This window comes from Pyrus communis, chromosome 10, assembly GCF_041283825.1.
Source record: "Pyrus communis isolate YQ-2024b chromosome 10, ASM4128382v1, whole genome shotgun sequence".
NCBI lineage: Eukaryota > Viridiplantae > Streptophyta > Magnoliopsida > Rosales > Rosaceae > Pyrus > Pyrus communis.
In genome coordinates this window covers 24249833-24274273 of record NC_142574.1, presented here as the reverse complement: position 1 = coordinate 24274273, position 24441 = coordinate 24249833, and the positions used below count along the sequence as shown (strand labels likewise).

The window sequence follows — 24441 nt, the reverse complement described above, 5'->3', positions numbered from 1 at the left end:
ATTGCCTCACATTTAAAAGAAAAACCCTTCACGAAGCAGAAAATAATTAGAAACAATTTCTTAATAGGTTAATTTTCTCAGGTAAATTAAGCAAATGCATATCCCATAAGTCCATGACTTAACGTAGGAAGCCTCCCACAAAATTAAAAGACAATTTGTCCCGGTAATTCATAGGTCCATTGGGTCCATGTAAACGAGTTTAAATAAATAAAGAAAACTAATGAAAATGATTTGAAAATTTTGAATTTTAATCAAAAGTGCAAAAAGATGTTGTAAATGAATAGTATCAGAAGTGATTATTTAAAGTAAAAATGCCATATTCGTTAAAAATGAATAATACCGAGACTGTTTCTTTAAAACTCCCAAATAAATAATATGGTTTTACATTTCAGTTTAGTTTCTAATAAAGCATAAGCTGCCCATCTGAAACTTGCCTAACCTCCTCTACCCTAATCTTCAATTGTTTAAGCCTATAATAAATAATTATAGGAAAATCTTAGATATCATGTGAACCATAAAACTAATTAATTCCAATATTAATGTATTCAGATTATAAAGCCTAAAACAACACACACAAAAATGAGACTCTGACAAGCAAAAAATAAATAAAATTTTGATTCGTCAATTCAGATTTAGAGCTGGGGCCTGTTCTGAATCTTGGCATTATTTCCCAAATTCGGCAAATAATAACACTTTGAGAAATGGCCACTCTTTTTGGAAAGTCCCCAAACACGCTCTCCAGAAAATCTTCGTAATTTGACGTTCATTTTTATATTAATACTAACATATAGGCATACAAAAAGTGTGTGAAAAAATTTTATTTTTGTTTTTTAAATAGAAGGAGAGAGAAAGAGACTGATAGAGAATGTGGGTGAGAATGAGAAGTTTTTTTTTTTTTTTTTTAAATTGGAGATATGTTATGATTACATATAAGCGAGGTTTTTGAAAAAAAAAAAAAAACAGTATAATTTGATTGTGTGAAATTATATTTCTGCCCCATATTTCTTATTCATGTTCTGTTTTAATTAGAAGGTAATTAAACTGGTAATTTCATAGGATTTTGGCTAACAATAAGTATTTTATTAATTAGTAGAGATTAGAACAAAATATAATGTGACAGTTCAAGTTTACAAGGTGACAGTTCGAGTTTTATTTTTAAAAAAGTCTTCCTAGTATTTTTCGCAGCATTTTTAGTAACAATTAGATATTAACAAAAATAAGAGTACTCTTGTAAGGTTCTTATTTTGAAAACTTGTCATCTGAGGAAAGACCTCTCTGCCAATTGGAAGGAATTTTCACCTGTGAACCCTTTTTTTTTTTTCTTTTTTTTTTTTTGGTTCTTTATTTGATCTGTTTGATATATTATTATGATATAACAAAGATAATTTAAGCTTATAAGTTAATTTACCCTTAAATTAATCTAATGGCTCAAATGAAAAGGGACAGCACCACTGTAATAAAAAGGAGAAATTAGAATCCAACACTTTATTTTTACAATGTTTTGACTAAACATCTAGGGTATTTTAATTTTTATTAAAGTTTTTGAACTTTTGATTAAGGTGCTTTAATTCAGTATAATTGAATTTAAGCTATTTACATGTCATTTTTATATATTTAAACTCATGATGCTATATATTGGTTTCTCAATTTGCTCTCATGGAGCATTTATTTAGGCATTATCGAGATTAGCTTATTATCAAAACCCATTGCCTTTATTTTAGGAACTATCAAAACAAACTTTACACTTTTTTATATCTTTACTGATATGTTTAACTTTTGATGTGGTTCTGGATTTCAAAATATGTTTTTTTTTTCAATTTTTTATATATGTTTACACTTCCTAGTTTTTCTATTGTGTAGTGTGGGTACGTTCATGGCTATATTTGTTTGGGGAACTGCTGAAAGTTTACTAATGTTCGGTACATTTGACTAGTGAACACAGTATTAATTGGTACAATTAATTATGTAGATATTATAGTTGATTTGTTCAGTTTTCTTTTTGCTATTTAGGTATGTTTGTTGGTATGTAGTTGGTACGCTTAATATGAAACTACACAAACTTAAAATTGTGGTATTACAAATTATTGGTACGTAAACATTGCATGGATAAGTTTATCTGTATATAGTTGGTACGTTTGTTCGTACATAATTGCTATGTTTAAAATGAATGTAAACAGTCCCAAACTGAATTTGATTCCAATGATGTATGATACCTTATATACAAACTATTGGTACATACTCTTGGAGAGAAACATTTGTTTTTGCCGATTTTTTTTATTTTTTATTTTATTTATTTTACACACAAAGGCTTGTACAAGTTTGTCAAGTTGGTAACAATCACTTTGGGGAATTCATAATGTACCATCATATTGGTACGTATCAAAATAAACATTTCATAGCATACCAACATATATTATAGCTTACTAACATACTAGCAAGTCCCAAAATAAGCAGTTTATATCGTACTCAAGTTGGAAATGTATAACATATGAGTAGTTTGTAATGCATCAAAATTAATGTTCTATAGCGTATCCAAATTGAAAGTATATAATATACCAATAGTTTATTACACACCAAAATTAGCATTCTATAACGTAACTCTGGAATTATATAACGTACCAAATTAGCGTTCTATAGCGTACCTTGAAATTATATAATGTACCAGTGGTTTGTCATAATAGTTTGTTACATACCAAAATTAGCATTCTATAGCACACCTAAATTATATAACATACCAATTAAAGATTTTTTGCTGAAATTGAGTATGGAATATATATCTACTAAATTGTAGAAACTTTGGATAATAATTTAAGAATTAATTGGTCCATTATATATGATAGATAATTATGTAATTTTGCATTAAAATTTGACTAATTATAATATGCTTAGCCCCTAAATAGTAAGAAAAAGATTAAACAAAATTTTAAAAGTAATAGATGTTTAATCAAAGAAACAGTTCAACAAGGCGCTTAAATCAAAGTGCCTCTAATAAAAATTCCAAAAAGAAAAAGAAAAACAGTACATGGATAAGTTCAACATGTTGATTGTAGCAGTCGCACAGCCTAGTTTGCAAGTCCTAGGAGCATCCATCGCGCGTGCAACCACCCGCCAAGGTCAGAGAATAGTCTTACACAAATGATAATGGAAGAAGAAGGTGGATGGTTGGACTGGTTAAACGACACCGTTAAAGTCTAAACATAATGAACACAACAACGACATAGCTACATCAGGATCAGACCGTCAGAATCTGCCTCATATTTACATACAAAACACGGCGGAAAATATGAACGAAACGACGCCGTCAAATCGGAGTTCCCCGAATTCTGGATTCAGGCGGTTCGGTCTGTCCGGTTCTTACTTTGACTATGATGATGACTATAATGGATGTGCTGGCCGCGGTTGTGGCAGGAAACGCTGCCGTTTCCTTCTTTCTTCTGCGGGGCCGGACCCGAAAATAGCTGTCCGAACCCGAAAACCGACCCCGACTTGGACGAACCGCGGAGGGAGCAAACCGGAACGTTGAGAACCGGAGTCACTCTGACGTTGGCCGAGTAGGACCGCTCCATTCCTCTGTGCTTCAACCTGGGCCCACCGTTGAAGCTACTTGGACTACTCGAGCTACGCTCCAAGCTCTGGAAGACTACTTTCCCCGACGAGTTCATTCTCGGCGAGTCCACCGATACTCCCCTGCTCGCCACCGTACCGGATTCCCCCGCCGCCCTCCTTATCGGACTCCGTCCCACCCTCGACTGATCAGCCGCCGATCTCTGCTTCGTCGCCTCCCGAGTCTTGACCGTCCGCACCCTCGCCTGCCCCGGGTTAGTCCGGTGGATAGAAATTATCGGGTTCGGGTGATTCGGGTTCGGTTTGTCCGAATCGAGCGAGAGCCGTGGCAGGTCCTCGTGCTCGTGGCCAGAAGACGAGGAGGAGAGCGAGAGGCGCGACGAAATCGAGACCGATTCGCAGTCCAAATCTCTAAGCAACGGCACGCTCAGGGTGGCGTCTGAGGCAGAGGGGGAGGAGGACAGAGACTTCGAGCTCCTGTGAAGGAAATGCTTCAGAGATTTAGGCGCGTTTGAGCTCACAAACGCCGGCGTTTTGTGGCTCTCGCTCTTCGCGTTACCGTTGGTGGTGGCGGTGCTGTTCTGGTGCTTCTTTAGGCCTAAGAGCTCCCTCCACCGACTCGAACACCTCGGGGCCTTGGGAGAAAATAGGTACTGGTCCGCACCGATTAATTCTGGTCTCCGGAGGTATTTGGCCGTGTCTGGCGATCTGATATCCTCCGTCGAAGTCGGATCGTTGACCGCAGCTTTGACTGAGGAGAACTGAAGCGGCATGAGCTTCCCGCCTGAAAAGAGCTCGTCGGCGGGAAGCATAGCCACCGGATCTTCCAACCGGAACTCGAACTCGCCGCAGTAGATCTCCGGATCTGGACCTTCCGGCGGATTCTTTACCGGAGCCGAGGCTTTGGCCCCGCCGCCTAGCTTCGAAGCGCCGTCGTCGCTGGGGGACTCGCGGCTGAAGGAGATTCTAGGACTCAGCCATCCGTATGACCGGAACGGCCCCGGAGGGAACTTCTCCGGCGACATCCCGATGTTGTTGACGCAAGCGGAGGCCATCTGTAAAACGACAATGTGGTAGTCCGTTTGGGGTCGGAATCACATTGCCGGAAAAGCGATGGTGGGAGGGAGAGATCTAGGGAGGCGTGAGCTGGCGGTTTAGGGTTTTGGGGAGTTATAAGTCGGGGAGAAAGGGTGAGTTGCTTGTTGTACTTGAATACGGAACATGAAAAAGATGTGGGCATATATATAGCACAAGTGGAAACGCTCCATTTTATTTGTGGCCACGTCGGCCTCCTATCATTTCATGTTTTTAGTGCTGCTGCCGCTTTCCGTGTCTTGTATTTTGGGTTTTTTTCGTTCATCTAATTAATTGGTCAAATCTTGTTAATTACTTTCTTCCGTTTTTTGCGGTTCTTAATTATTGAAGTTAAAAAGCTAAATTTGGTCATAGGTTTGTTTTTAGTGCGGTCACAAATAATAGGATTTGAATTTAGGATGTGATGTATGAAAGATAGGTTTAGAATTCGTATCCAGCTACTAAGTTTTCCTGCAGTTAGTTACCAAATAGATGCTAGGTTGATTGTGTTGATCTTGCAATCTCATTTTTTGAATCAAATTGCCCTTCATTGATCATGTTACTGAAGATACAAAGATCATGTGATAGTTGGTGTATATCATAAAAGAGGTTTTTTTCTAAAGATTTTAAACTTTCATATTCAAAAGATATTTATATAGATGTTCAAAATAATCGTGGCTTTGTCTGCTTGAATTTAATTTGGGTTACTCTATTTGATCAAAACTAAGAAAATAGTCGGAATATATTAACATCTTACGTATTATAATTGAAATTGGATAAACAAGGCTAAATTATAGCAAATGTTCCTGATCTATACCACAAGTTTAGGTTTCGTCTCTGAACTCTTCTAATAGTTTATCCTGTCCTCGAATTGTGCCATTTGTTTCACTGGTAGTCTTTTTCGTTAACCCTGTCCACTTTTCCGTTAAGTTGAATGATAAAATAGGAGCTTCATCGAAAAAATAAAAAATTGAATTTTAAAAAAGAAAGATTTGGCTCCTATAAGATTGAAGAGGAACTTCTTCTTAAAATATCTCACGATCTATTCACAGAATTTCAATTACAATCGGAACTCCTTAAAATCAACTAAACAATCTTAGCTTAAAGAGCCCAGTTCTTCTCATTTTAAAATAAATTAGATTTTTTTGGTATGAAAATACCATTGTATGCTTAAATTGGACGAAAAAGAAGACAAAAATGACCACTCATGCAACTCAGAATTAAGTTGAAAGGTGAGAGAAACTAATACAAAAATTTAGAGATAAAACTAAATATGAAGTAAAATTCAGAAATATTTGCTATCACGCACTCGACAAACAATGATAAAATTGTTCAACACACAATCATACAAAGAACACTAACTGGGTCTGGCTTGAGGACAACGTCATGAGTATTTGTATCTTATACCAATTGAATGTATATAACTTACGCATCATGTAGTAATTGCCCCGTCCACTTTCAAGTAACCTTTTAATTCGCTATTGCAGAGCTCACAACGAGAGAAAAATATAGATGTTTTTGGGCTTGACACACTTAAACCTTGAAGCCCACTAAGTGCACCTCTTTTCGGGCTTGGAAGAACTTAAGCCCATTTTTAAATTTGCTCATCAACGGGACATGGCAATATTATCGTCTCTTTGAAGTTGATTGCTTTCCGTGTGAGGCCTTTCTGATAATGTTTTTGCTACTTTATAACTAATGCTCGACGGCACAATTAAATTTAGTTTAGTTTGTTTATTGTTTAGCATTTCATTACGCTCTCAAGTTTTAGTAAACGTAATTCTTATCCCCAAGCCACTTAGTATTACGGTTTACTAGTATTCCTTTTGTAAGTGAGAGGTCTTAGATTCGATTCTTGTCAAATGCAAATTTGAACCACATTATTGTTAGCCCATTGTGAGGCTAAGCCCACACACACCCCTTCCCTTTAGTATAGATAATATCGTTTGTTCAAAATAAAATAAAAATTCTTATCCCCAAGTCGTTTAGGGATGAATGACGACAGTGCCTTTGATAAGGGTCATGTGCTCAACACGTAACGTGTTTTGATGAGATTCCTAACCGAAGTTGACGAAAGCGGTACCAAACTCGAGAAAAACAAATTCATCGGCAAATTTTTACTTTTTCAGAAATACTGCTTATCGGGGTTATGTCGGAAAGGTCTTGAGCCTCAGAAAGATATGGATGTCCATGGAATATTGAAGGAAGTTGAATCATCTGATGTACGTTGCTTTCATGCCATATTACTACAAAATACAAATGCACTGATACTTTCTGATACTTCCATTTTACATCAAAAGAAATAAGCCGTACTAAGACTTTGTTTGCTTATTCACATCCAAATGACACATAACCTATACGGCTATACCGCTTGCTCCAACTTGTTTTTGAATTTCCGTTTCCGAACCAATTTGACATCACTTCTGTTGACAAAGTTACACAGATGCTGATGCAATTATTTTGTATTTGACATGGATGATGCAAGATTAATGTAGCTTTATTTTTTCTGATGATGTAAAATTAGGGTAGCTCTGATGCAGATATTGTTGGGGCCTCTGATTAAACAGAGAGGGCTAGGCTCCAAGAGAGGCTGTTAATATTGGCGTAGCAGGGTCGGAAGGGCTTTCGGCTTTTACGTTGTGTAGCAATAGGAAGGACCTATTGGCTTTAGGATAAGTTGTAGTTGTGGGAAGGAGAATCATATTTTAAACAGCGATTTCAAGCTGTTCGAGAGGCTTAGCATCACACTGTGATCAAAATTTCCATGACTCTGCAAGTGTGCAGAAGTACCCGTCACCTATTATGACATGTATAAAATCAAATGGGAGAAATTCTTTTTATACATATACTTAAATTACGACGACAAAAACAAACAAATGAGGAGGGCTTTCATAAGGGTTGCTCATGTGAAGCCTCAGTACTTGGCAGTACCCCAAAAGGAGTAGGCACTAGAGACTGATCATGTGACGCCCTAACACTTGGCAAAACACTAGAAGGGGAAGGTGTCAATTGCCTTCGGAATCTAGCCACGAATCTCTGGTGATTACTTTGAATCCGACTTTCGGATTCCAGTAGCTGGTCGAGTTTTCTTTTCCTGCTTGTCGAGTAAATATTTGCAAGTTTGTGCAGCTTTTTATTCTCGTGCTTGAGCCCTCTAATTTATTGTCCAAGACTTGCAACCACAGCCATTAATGTTTCGACTTGGTGAGTTCAAGCAAGTAGACGTTGACCCATGTTGGATACAGAACCCACATATTAAACACTGAAAGCTAAAGAGTCTTAAATAGCCAATTCATCAGACCTCTTTGAAAATATTCTATTATCTTTGGGAGAGAGAAGGTTCCTAGCTACTATTGTAGCCATTATATCATCCCTTATCACAGAGTCTCTAACTGTAAGAGGGCTATTAGAAGATAAAAATGATGGGCACCATATATTATCCTGACGCAGCTCGTGTGCATTTCCCCTGAGACTCAAATCTAAACAAATGTTAGATGGGCAATCCATTTTCAGAAATGATGAAAGAAAAAGGTTGGATAGAGTGAAATCTCATAAATACAACAGAGACAATTTTCACAGGCGGGCAATCTTCAAAGCATGCATTTTGGATATAATTGATACCTATATAAAAGGAGAGGCAACACAACCACTTGTTCAAAAAGCAAGACACTGCTCTTCAAATTTCAAAAGCCAGATTTTTCTGAATAAAGTTCGTCAACATTTCTCAGACGTAATCTCAGCTTTCTGGATATCAAGGACAACTTTGTCAAAATATCTCTAGCAAAGTTAAAATGCGTAAAGTTCACTACTCCAACTACACCACTGTTGCCAACAAACGTGGGTGACAAGGCCACATCCGCACCACTACCTACTATTAGGAAATCCTTATATATGTTGACCTTTGTGGCAAGGCACACCTCCAAAACGCCTAGCTTATCTTCCTTGCCGAGAATGCATATGCAACCAAACGTCTCAAAGCATGACAGTTACAGAGATACCGCACGAATTGAAATCTCAGTCAGACTATCCACATACTTGGCACTACTGAACTGTTGCATGCTCGAAGCATGACAGTCGCCGTATGGATTCAAGTTCCAAAAATGATAATCCATGGACACGGCAATTTTAATATATTTTTATGCCTGACGCATGATTGATGTGTAGGTTCCAATGATTCAACTCCCCAGAAGTGGAGATTAAAAATTCAAGCTATATAACGATCTAGAGAAGGTTATGATCCAAATTCTCAAACAATTCATCTAATAAAAGATGATTGTCCTATAAGAGACAATGTAAAGCCCTTGAAGAGGCAAGGATATTCAAAGTAATAAAATACTTATAAATATGCATGTGCATGCACATGAGAATTATGGGATCACGAATTGACAATTACCAATGTTAATTTTGGTTTTCAATAGCTACTAAATTCATCAATGAGCTGTGTTGATATTGAGCCACGTTCTTTTGTTCATCGACAAAAAGAAAAATTATTGACCAACAATGAAGAAAGACAATTCCATTACAATTTATTAAGAACATTGAAAAATGGACCTATAGTACAAATCGCCAAATGATGTTGAACCCAGAAGGTTACATATAGGCATTTGTAATACAGTGAAATTCACTCACATGATATGACACAAGATTTCCGAACATGAAATTGTAGTACACTCCTCGAAACATAATTTCTCATTGTGAAGCTTGTTCATTTCAGTGGAGAATTATACATGCCTGAAGCATATCTCCACAAGTAAATCCCTCAATTATACATGGAAGCAAGTTGCTCTGTATAAATTCCAAAGGAGAATGTGTCATGAAGCGTAGAAAATCCCTGAAGGATTTAAATTGCTTGAAGAAAGCCCTCAAAGGGTTAAACATAAATTATGTACTCAATAACAATAGATGGTATAAATTGCCTTAGTGAATACTATCATGATGATATTGTTGCAACATACTAAATCTCTTGCAAGAGTTGATATTAAATTTGGACTCTTGAAGAGTCTAGAAAGATTATAAAGTGTTGAAAGGAATATTGTCTTGAGTTGCAGATCGAACAATATGCCAACACAAATCTTATCCAAAATGTTTATGGTATTAAAAAACCATATGGATTGAAGATTATGAGTTGAATACTCAAATGATTAACCAATATTTAGACACTAAGAAAGATCATTCATTCTCGTGAGGGAAATGATGAATTGATATTTGGTCTAGGAGTACCATATCTTAGTGAGGTATGTGCCTTACTATATTTAGTACAATACATTGAGTCAGATGTTACATTTCTTGTGAAACACAATACCAACATATGGTATTAGAATGAAGTAAAGTTTATCTTTTGGGTTCTTCTTCTTCTGTCTCCTCCCTATCTTCATCTTCGTCCATTTTTCCCTCTACCTGCAACCCAGAAACAAAACAAAACAAAACAAAAAACAAAAAGAAAAAAAAAATTCATACCCAATTTCGACCCAAGAAGAAGAAGAAGGAAAAAAAAAAAAAAAAAAGTGACAAATCCAGCTTCAGCCCAGGAGAAGAAGGAGGAGAGAAAAGAACAAAAAAAAATTGAAATTGGTGCGGGTGAAGGAAAGGGGATGCCGCACACCTAGGAAATTTTTTTTTTTGTTTTTTTATTCTTAATTTTTTAATATTTAATTATTTTTTAATCTAGCTGGATTAGTGAGTGGTCCTCGTCTCTTGCCACATCAGCACTTAACAGAAAAATTGACGGAGGTATGACATTGTCACAAATTCGTAAGATGCGGTATGACATTGTCAATTTTAAAAAATGAGGTATGAAATTATCGTGATCCTAATAATTAAGATAGTTTTTTGTACTTTACCCTAATAACAATATAAAGTAATTCCAAGAAGATTGAAAGCGCAGGGGAACAAAAACAACTCAACTAAATTTCCCCCAACCCCACCCCAATTATTAATGTACACGTCTGCAGGTTGGCACTGATTTTGGTTTGTCCACATCATCATGACACGTAGGCAAACTAAAAGATGGATTGTGCTAATCAAATCCTACAAAACTTTAACAGCTTTTTACACGGAATTACTAGTTGACTTAAACCCCTCTTCGTTTTCCCCTGATTATTTTTCATATTTATACACCTCCCACTTGCCTTTCTTTCTCTGAGAATTGAGATCTCTCGCGACAAAACATTTCCTCTGCTCTCTCTCTCTCTCTCTCTCTCTCTCTCTCTCTCTCTCTCTCTCTCTCTCTCTCTCTCTGAAGAAAATGAGCAACATAAGCATGGTGGAGGCAAAGTTGCCACCAGGGTTCAGGTTCCATCCAAGAGACGAAGAGCTTGTGTGTGACTATTTGATGAAGAAGGTGGCTCAATCTGACTCAACCCTTATGATTGAAGTTGACCTCAACAAGTCTGAGCCATGGGATATCCCTGGTAAGTTTGAGTTTCACATATACAAATATACATACATACATGCATACATATACATATATACAAGCACGCACACACACACACACATATTATGTTCCTTTCTTCTGCAGGAAGTTATACATACATACACACACGCGCACGCGCACAAACACATATATGTGTGTGTGTGTGTATAGCGATCATGCAAAAAGTTCAGTAATCCTTATATGCATATATATATATATATTAATAACCTCATTATAAACTCCCATATTTTATAAATATTAACCAGGAATAAGAGGGTGAAAAAGGATTACATGTATTGCTGTTTTCAGCTCTTTTTTTGTTGAAAATGTTTTTTCTTGAAAATATGTATACATATAGCTATTGGCAACTCTATAAATACTATTTTTCTTTGGCTGTGTTTGTGCCCAAGTTTGTGGGGGGTGAGGTAGTGATAGCAACTGGACTGGTTAGAAATTCATACAATTAGGGCTTTCAAAGTGGTGTGTTCCTGCAGCTGCCCTGCCACAATTTTGTAATTGATAAAATCAAATGGCCTCGAGTGGACCAATTATCATGTGACGGATTGAAAAGTGATGCTGATATATTAGCCTGTTCTCGCAATTATTGTGATTAGAGTTGCTCAAATTTTCATCAGAAATTCACAATTTGTTGATGCAGTACTTTGATAAATGTTCAAAATTCAAAAGTACGTGGAATAAACTTTTAATAATAATAGTACAATAATATCCAAGTTGCTTAACGAATTCTAGGCAGTTATTTTATTCTTTCTTTTTTTAATCCTCTATAAATTGACTTTTTGCTTTCCATTTTCTTTTAGGGTTTGCTGGATTAAGCAAACATTTTAGATTGGGTATAATTAAAGAGCTAATTAAGTCCTCGTTCATGCTTTGTAAGCTGCTTTTAATCTTTGGATAGAACAATGGATTTTAGATGATAATAATAAACCTTATGTGTGATAAACTATCACTCCTTTTTTTGTAAGATCCTCTTGTTAGGTTGCGAATCACATGTTAGTAAATAATTATAAACTACATACTTTAGTTATGGTAACAATTTGACTTTCTTCTGCTTTGTTACATGGGAGGGAATCAAATTTTGGTATGGTCTAAAACTAAATCATTTCCATATCCATCCTCATTGTGGGAGTTAACAGCAGCATGTTTAACAATATTTTGATCTTCTTTGGTACCACTACACAAAAAAATTCTACACTTGTAGAAAAAAATTATTATTTCATGTGGTCCAATATATTAGTCATTTCATAAATGGAGGTAAACAACTTAATTTGAACCATGCTTGATGGATGTATGTTCCATTTTTAGAGTCCATACTTATTTATACCTGTTAGGCGTCTGCGCATGTATACAATAAACATTTTTAGTATTTTGCAACCATCTGTAAATATAATAAATAGGTAAATATGCATATATATAAAAATAATATATATATATATATATATATATATTCTATAGTACATTTCCCTTTCGTTCACAAGTGCAACATTAATTTTCACTAATAATATAACTAGAATATATGCGATTATGTATTCTGTAACTCATGGTCCCTACCACCATCTTTGAGGAAGACAGTGGAAACGCAAGCTACAGAATAAAGCTGCTTTGAATCGTCCGGAAGCTCCCAAATATCTATTGGCAAATTCATTTCCCATGGTCGACCTATCTTTACTTAGTTTGTATTAAATAATACAAAAATTTCTTAATCATTTCTTTTTGAAGAAATGGAAGTTCTTGGTATTTTTCCCAACCAAAATTTGTGATATATAAAGCAAACCCCAAAGTCTAGTTTCCATCCCATTGCATCCACACGCGTGTATCCAACCAGGTTGGAAGGAATTAAACTTTCGTATTCTCATCCTCACCCCAACCACTAGAAGGCTTAGGGCTTGTCACCATCATCCTCTAATCATATCTCCTTTGATTTTTCAAACATATTCTTCTTTAAACTTCTATGTTTAATTATAACAAAACAGTTATCTGATAGAAGTTCTCTTGCTAACAGTTTTCAACGCATAACTATTGGTCGTCGTTCCACTTTATACATCGACATTTGACTTTTATATATGTAAAAATGTCTTTACATGCATAAATAATTGATAATCGCTCATATATGTAAAAGTGGTTTTTTATAAGTGAAAAGGTACAATTCTTTCCCATGCATGATTCATGATCAACTCACACTTTAAAGCAAAGAAACCTTTTGTGAACTACACAAAAGAAAAAAGAAAAAAAGAAGAAACCTTTAGGTGACTTGGGCATGCAATTGGCATTTTATGTTCAATAATTTTCTTTTGAGACTTGGATACTGACCCCTCATCAACTGCATAATAGCTGGATATCGTTCAGCTATTTTGGCCATGGATGATGATGAGTCACCACCATTTTCTATTTTGTCGCCCTCTTCTGGTTATCAAGAAGTCTTCGGTTGACGTCACTGCATATTAATTTAATTGAAACTGGAACAAACCAGATTCGATCTGAAAAATATACCAATGGTATGAATGTATACATAAAAAAATACAGACATATATATCATTTAAAAATTAATTGATGCATGGCAAGGAAAAAAATTAGTGCTTGTTTGAATTGGGGTCGTCCCTTCGGCTCCAGCTGGGGTAGGCCTTCAGCAAACTCATCCTCCATGTCCTAAATATCCATATTCTGAAAATCCTCCAGCTATGTTTTATAATTGTTCCCACAAACTATTATTCATAATCATTAAGTTTTAACCCATATTAAGAAAAGAATATATGTGGCATGTTGTTGTTTGTTTCAGAGTTCAACGTTTACGTTTTAGGGTTACGGTCTTTTTGTTGCATGATGTCGTTTATCTCAGAGTTTAGAATTTAGGGTTAGTTTTACCGCTTGTACGCATTCTATCAGATTTACTGTCATAACTTATTTAATAGAGAGAGTTCTCACTCACCCATGTAATTTACGTCCCTATTAGAAAGGTGGTTAGTAAAGTGATTGGTAATTAATATGGTCCAAATAACAGTATTGGTGACTCATTAAGCGATGATGTTTTGCAGAAAGTGCATGTGTGGGAAGGAAAGAATGGTACTTCTACAGTCAGCGTGATCGTAAATATGCAACAGGGCTTCGAACAAACCGTGCAACTGCAACAGGGTATTGGAAGGCCACAGGAAAAGATAGGTCAATCCGTCGCAAAGGAAGCCTTGTTGGGATGAGAAAAACCTTGGTCTTCTACCAGGGCCGAGCTCCCAAAGGCAGAAAATCCGATTGGGTCATGCATGAGTTTCGGCTTGAAGGTCCTCTTAGTCCTCCTAAAATCTCTCCTCTCAAGGTATGCTACATCGATCCGTTCTTTTTCCTTGTCAGATTTTAACAATTATAATCAAAATACTCGGAAATCTTATTGTCACTTCAGAAGTTATCTTACACTTCTTGAATTTCTACCTTGTATTTTTTTTATAAGGAATTAGTGCCAATAACAACTTTCGTAATACATCATGCTTTGTTTTCGATCATATTACAAACACCCTAATATTACAAGAATTAAATGCAAATAAACTCTGATAGTAAGTAGGTCAGCCGGTATAATCAGAAAATGTAGTCTTATATACGGGATATATATATATATATATATGGATAATACTAATTTTTTAATTAAATTACATGAAAGTCGATGATTGGATTATTATTTAAGTGTTGATTAACGTGATTACTTTTCATTGATGATACATCATTTAGCTTACAAATTTAGTCTACCTAACATTACCTTATATATACATATATATTTCCAACTAGTAATCTGCTGAGAATTTTAAATGGGTAATTGTGTGGCAATTAGCAAGTGGGATCTTACAAAAGAATTTTCATTATTTGTATTAAGATCTTTGACTTTTTTAAAAAATATTTGTATTTCTCCATAGCCAAAACCTATATTTTTTGTCCACTTGTCAACACTCCGTAAATTATATGGAAAATTTAATCTTGATGGTAGCTGACCCAAGCAGATCCTTCTTCATATATTATATGTAGGTTTGTAACATCTTAGGAAAGTGTATTAATATAGTTAATTCACATAGGCTGTAATGCATTCTAATTTCTTCTATGTTCAACTTTCCTACCATTTAAATTCCAAGGAATAATTTGTCCCTTCACCTAAAGTATTGTAACTAGTGGCTGCTAGAGCTGATTGTTAATTGACATGTATCAAAACGCAATTCACAGGTTTATTCTTGGAAATAATAATAAAAGTCGTATAGTAGATATTCGAGATACACCGAAAATTTATCTACTTCGGTTTTTAACTTTTTGTTTATTTTTATTTTTTATGCTTCACATATTAACAAAAATAGTTTCCGATGCAGGAAGATTGGGTTTTGTGCAGAGTGCTTTATAAAAACCGAGAGATAGCTGCCAAACCCAGCATGGGAATTAGCTGTTACGATGACACGAGCACTTTAACTCTGCCTGCCTTGATGGACTCCTACATCAGTTTCGATGGCCAAACTCAGACTCAGACACACACAGAGATTCAACCCCAAGAGTATGAGCAAGTGCCCTGCTTCTCCATGTTCTCCCAGAACCAAACCAACCCAATTTTCACACACACTGACATCACCAGTTCTCAACCAAACATACCCACCAAGCACAATAATAATACCAACACAACCACATTTGGAGTGTTGCCAAATGTGACCAATTTTCTTGACCCTTTTTCATGTGACAAAAAGGTGCTAAAAGCTGTTTTGAGTCACCTTACCAAGATGGAAAGTACCACTTATCCTACTTTGGATGGCTCATCACCAAGCTTTGGGGAAGGAAGTACAGAAAACTACCTATCTGATGTCGGCATGCCCAACAATATTTGGAGCCACTACTGATGTCATCATTTCATTTAGAATTCAAACGGAAAGAAAAGAAGAAAAAAAACGATATGCGATTGTTGTAAAAAATTAAAAATTATGTAGATATATATGTATGCTTGTATTTTCCTTCATGTTAAGTATATTGCTTGTTTATGCTATAAAAAAAGTATATTGCTTGTTTGAGTTCCAATTGTAGTTTATTATTTTCATTGCACGAGTAATCTTTCCTCCATTGTGGAATTTTTAAAGGTTAATTAGATCATAAAACCATGCAAGGGCTGCTTGGAGGCTATTTTTTTTTTTTTTTTGTTAGATAAGATGATATATTCTAACATCATGAGATCATACCAATGACATTTGGTAACTGTCCATCCAAAATTCAAGTGTGAAAACCGGGGACGAAAGATGCATCTTTGCTTTCGAAGCTAGTTAGGAATTTGAATTTGTCTTTTTTTTTTAAAAAAGGGTTAGATTTTAATATGAAATTGGTTGGTCATCATTTGTTCAATGTTTTTTTTTTCGAGTGGTTCATATTAAATTCACAATGTTTATATAAAAGCTTTGTAATCGACATGGTTGTCTTAATTAGTTGGTGGTGATGGTACCTAGTCATTGTAAATTGCAGGTTCCATCTACTCTACGACAAAGTAGTCATCAATATCTTAAGATATTTATATATTTCCCTAAACTAATTTTTCTTTTAATACGATGAAGTGGCACTTGGAATATTTTTCATCTTCCTTTGAATTTTTTCTTCTTCTTGAATTTATGTTATCTTTTTAAAGAAAGAAATGCCTGTTTGGCTTAGCTAAGTGTGTTGACAAACAAAACATAACAATTAACAGCCAAAGGATTCGAACCACCGTGGAGTGGTCCGGTGGTTGAGATGAATTTCAGACATGTATTCCATGTAGTTTGTTCTGTGTTCAATTCATAACGCTAGTGAATCACACGATGGTAGTCAAGAGGTGCTTGAAATGTCTTTATAGGTCTTTCTGACTCCCAAAAGAATAAAGTGCCATGAATTGGCCACTTCCCCACCAGCTAGTCCCTTTAAAAAAAAAAACAACCAAGGGATTCGATCTTATTTATAGATTTTTTTACTGTCTCTTTCCTCTATAAAACTAATGAGGATTAAAAACAATGAGAGAAAGAGAGAGAGAAGCAAACTAAATCCTCGTGAGCTCAGCACAAGGATTCGCTGACAAAAATTCTTTAAGGCAGCTCGCAAGGAAGGTTAGATCTCAGATAATGATACATATAGAAACCCTAGCGAGGAAGACTATTATTGATTTGTTATATATATATATATATATATATATATATATATATGTATATGTATATATATATATATATGTATATATATATATTATGCATGCATGTTTGTTGTTATTGTCCAAGACCAATTTTATCCTTAAACAAATGCTTGTAAGCTGAGCTGAGTATTTGGCTCACATATAAAGTTTGTCTTGGTTGCTATTGATAAAAAAAATGCACAATTATTTATTTTTGGGTTTGTTATTAAGAGTGGAATATAAATAGATGTGCTTTTAATATTTTTAATTTCAACTCTTGATATCAAATCAAATGATGGGTGATCATAACTCTCTAGTCGTCAAAATATGACCAATAAGATGGACTCTTGGCTCACAATGATAAACTAATGGCCGCAAGTTGATGTACAACATAACTAAATTTTAGGTAGCTAGTTACACTGTAATTTTCATAAGTATAAAGTTCATAGCAGAAATATGCATGATAAACTAAAAGCTAAACAATTTAACACAAATTTGTTCTGATAGTTTGAGTTAGGACGTTGTCTGGGGACTTTCCTCCTTATTTTAACAAAAACACACACACACACACACACTCAAATTGTTCAACTTTGAAGGTTAATTAGCGCTTCTAATTAGATTTGGAGTACTATCTATTTGTTTTTGTTTAAAAGATCGAAGTACTATATATCAAGAGTAAAACAACTTACACAAATTTGCATAGTAAACCAAAGAAGAACAAAAAAGCTAACACAGATTTGCAAATCTAATTATTATAACAACGTTGGGTTTGGTATGCAGGGCATAAAACTAATTATAATATTAGTTCTCCGGTTTGTATTTTGTAGTGCTTTTATGAATAAAGCGTTTGGCATCCTTGAAAGCAGAAAGTTAGCATCAACTAAATTCCAATATATTGTAGACAGATGCATAAAGCATTTGCTTAATTATTTAAAAATACCCTTGTAAAAATAATTTTAATACTAAAATGAAAATTAATATTTGAAAACTACCATCTCATGCATGCATGTACATTTCTACATTAAGCGACTAGATTCTTATTGTAGAAATGCAGTGAACTCAGCTCCAAGGTCATCAATGGTGACAATGTGATCGAAGAAGTAGAGAGAGAATTTTAAAGAGAGAAAGAAATGAGATAATTCTTTGATATATTTCTTCACTATTAAGAATACAAGAGTAACTTTTCCTTTTATACTAGTTACATTGCTAACTCCCTAAGCAATCCATTTCACAACAAACACAACTAACTTAACTGCTACATTGCCTAATCTACTGACACATGGCAACATCTTGATCCTTGCTTGAAGCTCGATCCTTGTCATCCCTACACTTATGACCCGAGCCATTTATTTTTACATAATAAAAAAGTTTGCAAAGATTTAATAATTACCACACGTATGTACCTTTAAATCGGGGTCCTCTAAAAAATAAAATCCAATATCTTCACTAATACAAGGAACAGTCAGCACACTATAAGGGCTGGTGCTAACTTCGGTTTGTGTCCAATATTAAACAAAAACAAATAATTAAAACTAGTATATGCCAACACACAAAGTGTACGTGAAAATTTTTTATTTTTATTTTTAAAATCACCAGTAGGAAAAACTACTTGCGCGACAAAATTTTGCGTGACAAAGCAAATTCCGTCACAGAATGACTCCTTGCACAACAATGAACATACCTTCGTCGCGCAAAGCCAATAAGAAAAACATGGGGTTGTCTTTTTAGCGGGAAAATTAACGTGCAATGAAGATTTTCCCGTTGAATCTTTGCACGACAATCTTTGTCGCGCAAAGCTTGTTCAGTTTCTAAGCCAGAACATTCAACGCTCGGGAAACCGAGGAACACTTGTGCGACAAAGGCTTCGTCGCGCAAGTTACAATCAGTTTTTAGTCAAAGCATTCAATAAATGTGAATCAACAAAAATCTGCATTGTATTTAGTGCGGGTATTTGCGTGACAAAGCCTTCGTGGCACAAAGGCCTTAGCCTTCCTATAAATATGCGCTTCTGCTCTCCTTATTCTTCACAGTTATGTTCTCCTTATTCTTCACATTTCTGTTTGTGTGAGATGGAAGATAAAAATAAGGATCAGAGCGTGACCGACATCAACCTGAATGATTTAAGGCATCATTTGCAGTTCACACATATGATTGTTGTAGCCACGGGGAACAATTGTCCTACTATTGAGTGACTTTCCTGGAAAGATGTGCCCGAGAATGCGAAGAAGGCGGTGATGGATGAATTATTAGTAAGTATATTGTTGATGGATCAATAATTAATTTTGTGAAATTTTTGGTTATATGTTAGAATTAATTATTTTCATATATGTGTAACAGTGTAAGTATACTCTTGTTGATGATACGAAAGAACAATTGATGAAGTTGATGGAGGATGCGTTGGAGGGAGGTTACAATAGGTGGCGTTATGAAGTCCAGCGGAATGGAGTACCATCGAAATAGTAGTTTTAAATTTATGTTTTGTATGACAATATTTAAATTTAAGGTTTTTTTTATAGTATTTGGACTTAATTATGTTTTAATTCATGTTTGGTTATTTAAATAATTGAATGGAATATAATATCAATTATTTAAGGTATTAATTGAATGAAATATAATATCAATTTATTTAAGGTAGTAATTATTTTTAGAATACATATTATAACTGAAAATTTGTTTGTAATTTGTTTATATTATGAAATATAATATCAATTTATTTAAGGTATTAATTATTTAATGTATTAATGAATGGAATATAATATGAATTTATTTAAGGTAGTAATTATTTTTAGAATACATATTATAACTGAAAATTTGTTTGTAATTATGAAGTTTACGTAAACTTCATAATTACAATCGATAAACTTTGTCGCTAGAACGTTTGCACGACAAGGGTTTTGTTGCGCAAGTGTCGTTCAGTTTTAGGGCAACGTATTTGGTGCATCTGAATCAGAGAAATAAATACCGTATTTACTGCAGGTGTTTGCGCGACAAAGTCTTCGTCGCACAAAGTCCCTAACTTTCCTATAAATATGCGCTTATGCTCTCCTTATTCTTCACACTTCATTTCGAAAATGCTTTGCAATTCTGACGATTATAATCAGTTCGTTCTTTGAGTGTTGGTACGATGGTCGACAATGGTGCGCGTTCATCTAAGACAACAAATGGAAAAGGTTCTAGAAAAGGTTTGCGTTGAAATTTTTGCATGTTGTATAAAGTTTTTATTTAGCTTTAGTATTATGAAAATATTTTTTGTTGATAGACAAGAAGAAATTAGCTACGATACGAGTTCGACACACTTATGGTGGGAGCCGTTACCGAATCACTGCTGACGAAATAATAAGGATTGTGAAGTCAGATAAGCGTGCCAACTTTTCGTCCAATGTAAGAGCAATGGTGTGTACCAAATGTGTTGCGGATTAGGAGTCTTGGAGAGCCATCCCCAAGGAGCTGAAGATGCACATGATTGATGAGTTAGTTGTATGTGTTAATTTCATTATTTAAATAATAATTATGTTTGTTAAATATAATATAATAGTGAGATTTTAATTTATTAATTTTTGCATGATAGCCCAATTGGGACATTGACAAAAGTGACTCAAATATGAAGAAGGCTATCAACAATGTGTTCAAGTTGAGATTCCAGGAGTGAAAGTTTGATAATGAACCTGCTGTAGCATTACAGCAAGAACCAGAACTACCGGCGGATGAGTAGAATAGGGTTTCTTATTTTAATTTTATTGCTTATTTAATAATTAGATATGAATTTTAATTTTTTTTAGTATGAAATTTTTTTATTAAATATGTACTTAATGTTTATTATGAATGAAATTAATGCATTTAAATAAGTGTGTATATTAATTAAATATGCACAAATGGTATTATTTATTAAATATGTATGGTTTGAAAAAATTTGAAGAGTGAATGGAAAAATGTCGTCAATGTCCAAAAAAATAAATAAATGCGCGATGAACTAGGGTTTAAAATGGCGCCCAAAACGTTGAACCCCAAGCCAATGTAAAAAAAAAAAAAGTTCGTCGCGCAATGGGTTTAAAAAACCCATGCATGCAAAAAGTTGAAGGCCAAGTCAATGTCCAAAAAAACTATAGTTCGTCGTGCAATGGGTTAAAAAAACCCGGGAAAGCGTTGTCGGATGGCGCCCAAAAAGTTAAAGCCCAAGGTTTTGCGCGATGATGACTTCGTCGTGCAAAGTTCTTTACTTTACTAAACTTAACCAGATTGCAGGAAGGTAGAAGCTGCAAAACAATTGCAGCAGCTGCCTTCCTCTGATGCAATTTCCAACAGTTTAAGGTATAATTTTTCTTAACTAACTTATTTAATTTCCATTCATTTAAATTGTGTTGTACGTAGTTTATAGGTGTTGTGAGTTTATGTATTAGTATGCAATCATTTTTGTATGGATGTACAAAAAATGGTTTGCAATGTTCATATGAGCTTAGTTTCCCATTTGAGAATTAGTTGGATTTCGCAAATGGATGCGAAAGCATGATTGCGGACCAATTAATTCTTGAATTGTCCCAAAATTTTGGACAGTTTGAGATTGCATATTTACATGTTGTAGTTTGCGGTTCACGCATTAGAGTTTGAACGTGAGAAATGTGGTAGCATCTCTTTACGTCGTGCACTTGAAGAACTGCAGGTAGATGCTACCGAATGTTTCCCACACTCGAACTCTAATGTGTTGGAACCGTAAATTACAGCACGTAACTATGCATTCTCGAATGAGATATGACCTATACTGGAGGCATAAGGTGGCATGTCATAATTGAAGTTGTTATAACCCTTGTAAATTTTTTGTTTGTTTGCAGGTGAAATGGACAAACAGTGGATACATAATCCTAAAAGATGTGCCGATGATTATTTGGATGAAATAAATCAGTTCATCGATTTTGCAATTGCAAACAACCGCAATTCAACTCAAATTCGATGTCCTTTTAGAAAGTGTAACAACTTAATGATTGAATATTTTGAAATTGTTCAATACCATTTAGTGAGAAATGGGATGATGGAAACCTATACTACGTGGAATCATCATGGAGAACAAATACAATATGCTTCATCCTCCCACATTACCCGAGCAGTTGATACAGTTGACTCTGTTATGGAGCCAAATGATCAAATTATGGCCATTATCAATGATGCTTTTCCAATCGCTAGTTCAAATACGAATGTGGAAGAAGAAGATGGCGTCCCTCCCACCAAGAATTATACCCCGATTATGAAGGATTTTTTATGCTCACAGCCATTGTTGAGTTGATGCATGGAAAAACAAAGTTTCGTATGTCGAACCAGTGTTTTGATTACTTTTTGGGGGTTTTCAAGAGGATGCTTCCAAAAGACAATTGCCTTCCTAAAGATCATAAAAGTGCAAAGAAGATGTTGAGTGGTCTTGGATTGAGATATGAAAAAATTCACGCACGTCAAATAAATTGCATTTTGTTATACAAAGAGAATAAAGCGTTGGATAAATGTCTTGTATGTAATGAGTCGCGGTTTAAAATGACATCTCAGAATAGAAGAATGAAGATTCCATAAAAAGTTATGCGTTATCTCCCATTAAAGCCCAAGTTGCAGCGATTGTATATGTCGACGCACACTACAAGCGACATGAGGTGGCATAAGGACAGACGAGTGGATGACGATGTTACGAGACATCTTGCAGATGGAGAGGCATGAAAGGAGTTTGACTGACTGTACCCCGAATTTGCACGTGAGCCCCGGAACGTTAGATTGAGACTTGTGACAGACGAGTTTAATCCATTTGGGGTTCTAAACCAAAACCATAGCATTTGGCCAATCTTCGCAATTTCGTATAATTTGCCGCCTTGGAAGTGCAAGAAAAAAGAATTTATGATGATAACGTTGTTAATAATAAAAGATTCGGGCACGTGTATTAATGTGTATTTACAATCGTTGGTCGATGAACTAAAAGAATTATGGGAAAACGATGTTCCCACATACGATAAATCTACCTGGAAGATGTTCACTTTGAGAGCAGTCGTGATATGGACTATAAAAGATTTTCCTACGTACATTATGATGTATGGATGGAGCACTAAGGGCTATTACGCATGCCCAATTTGCAAAGAGAACACGACGTCTAGTTGGCATGCGGGAAAAGTTTGTTATCTAGGGTATCGTAGGTGGTTGCCATGGGACCACGAGTGGTGTCAAAACAAAACAGCTTTCTTCAAAGGCATAGAGCTTCGGCCAAGACCCAGAGAATGGTCCGGCGATGAAATTTTGGCTTAGGTGAATCGGTTGGTATTTGCTTTGTTGGGCAAATCCGTAAATAGGACAAGACCAAACACACATCTAAACTGGAAACAGAAGATGAGGTTGTTCAAGCTCCCGTACCGGTCCAAATTAAAATTGAGACACAACATCGATGTAATGCATATTGAGAAAAATGTGTGTGATACATTGGTCGGAACTATACTAGACATGGAGGGAAAAACAAAGGACACAATAAAAGTTCTTATTGATCTGGAAAAAAATGGGCATTATGCTAGGTTTACGGATGACGAGGGACGAAGATATAACCAGAAAAAAGCTCGCATCGTTTTCGATGAAACCGAAAAAAAAGGAAGAGTTTTTGCAGTTTCTATCTTATGTAAAGTTTCCAGATGGGTATACTTCAAACATCGGCCGTTGCGCAAACGTGGATGGAGGAAAAATTTTCGGCCTTAAGAATCATGATTGTCATGTCATGCTTCAACGCCTTCTCCCAATGGGAATTTGACACCTCTTGCACGAAGACATGGTGAAGTTGATTATGTTGTTGGCGAGATATTTTTCTTAATTAACTGCAAATACTTTGTGGAAGTCTGATGTTAAACAGTTGTGCAACGATATTATTGAAGTGCTATGCAAGTTTGAACAAATATTTCCTTCAACTTTCTTCATAAGCATGATCCACGTGATGATTCACTTACCGGATAAGGCACTTCTAGTCGGACCTATCAACTATCGATGGATGTATCTGATAGAAAAGTATATAATCGCCACAAATATTTTAGTTCGTGATGTATGTACAATTTGATTAATTTTACCCAATAATTTGTTTATTGATGTAGATTACTGGGTGAATTAAAAAAAGTGTACGAAATAGGGCAAGCCCGAATGATCAATTGTGGAGGCATGGGTCCGATTTTATTCGCTTACATTTTGTGCAATGTACCTACAAGATGTTGAGACTACGTTCAACCGACAACAACGCAAT

General features: G+C 35.3%; 2 protein-coding genes across 2 annotated transcripts; one reads left to right on the top strand and one right to left on the bottom strand.

Annotated features, from left to right (window-relative positions):
• Window positions 1-2921: 2921 nt before the first annotated feature.
• Window positions 2922-4791, bottom strand: LOC137727884 (uncharacterized). The gene has a single exon (XM_068466720.2). The coding sequence runs from the start codon at window positions 4617-4619 to the stop codon at window positions 3330-3332; it is 1290 nt and encodes a 429-aa protein (XP_068322821.2). The 5' UTR covers window positions 4620-4791; the 3' UTR covers window positions 2922-3329.
• Window positions 4792-10801: 6010 nt separating this feature from the next.
• Window positions 10802-16089, top strand: LOC137730228 (NAC domain-containing protein 21/22-like). The gene is made up of 3 exons (XM_068469294.2): window positions 10802-11048; window positions 14101-14375; window positions 15406-16089. The coding sequence occupies exons 1-3, from the start codon at window positions 10883-10885 to the stop codon at window positions 15919-15921; spliced, it is 957 nt and encodes a 318-aa protein (XP_068325395.2). The 5' UTR covers window positions 10802-10882; the 3' UTR covers window positions 15922-16089.
• The last annotated feature ends 8352 nt before the right edge of the window (window positions 16090-24441 follow it).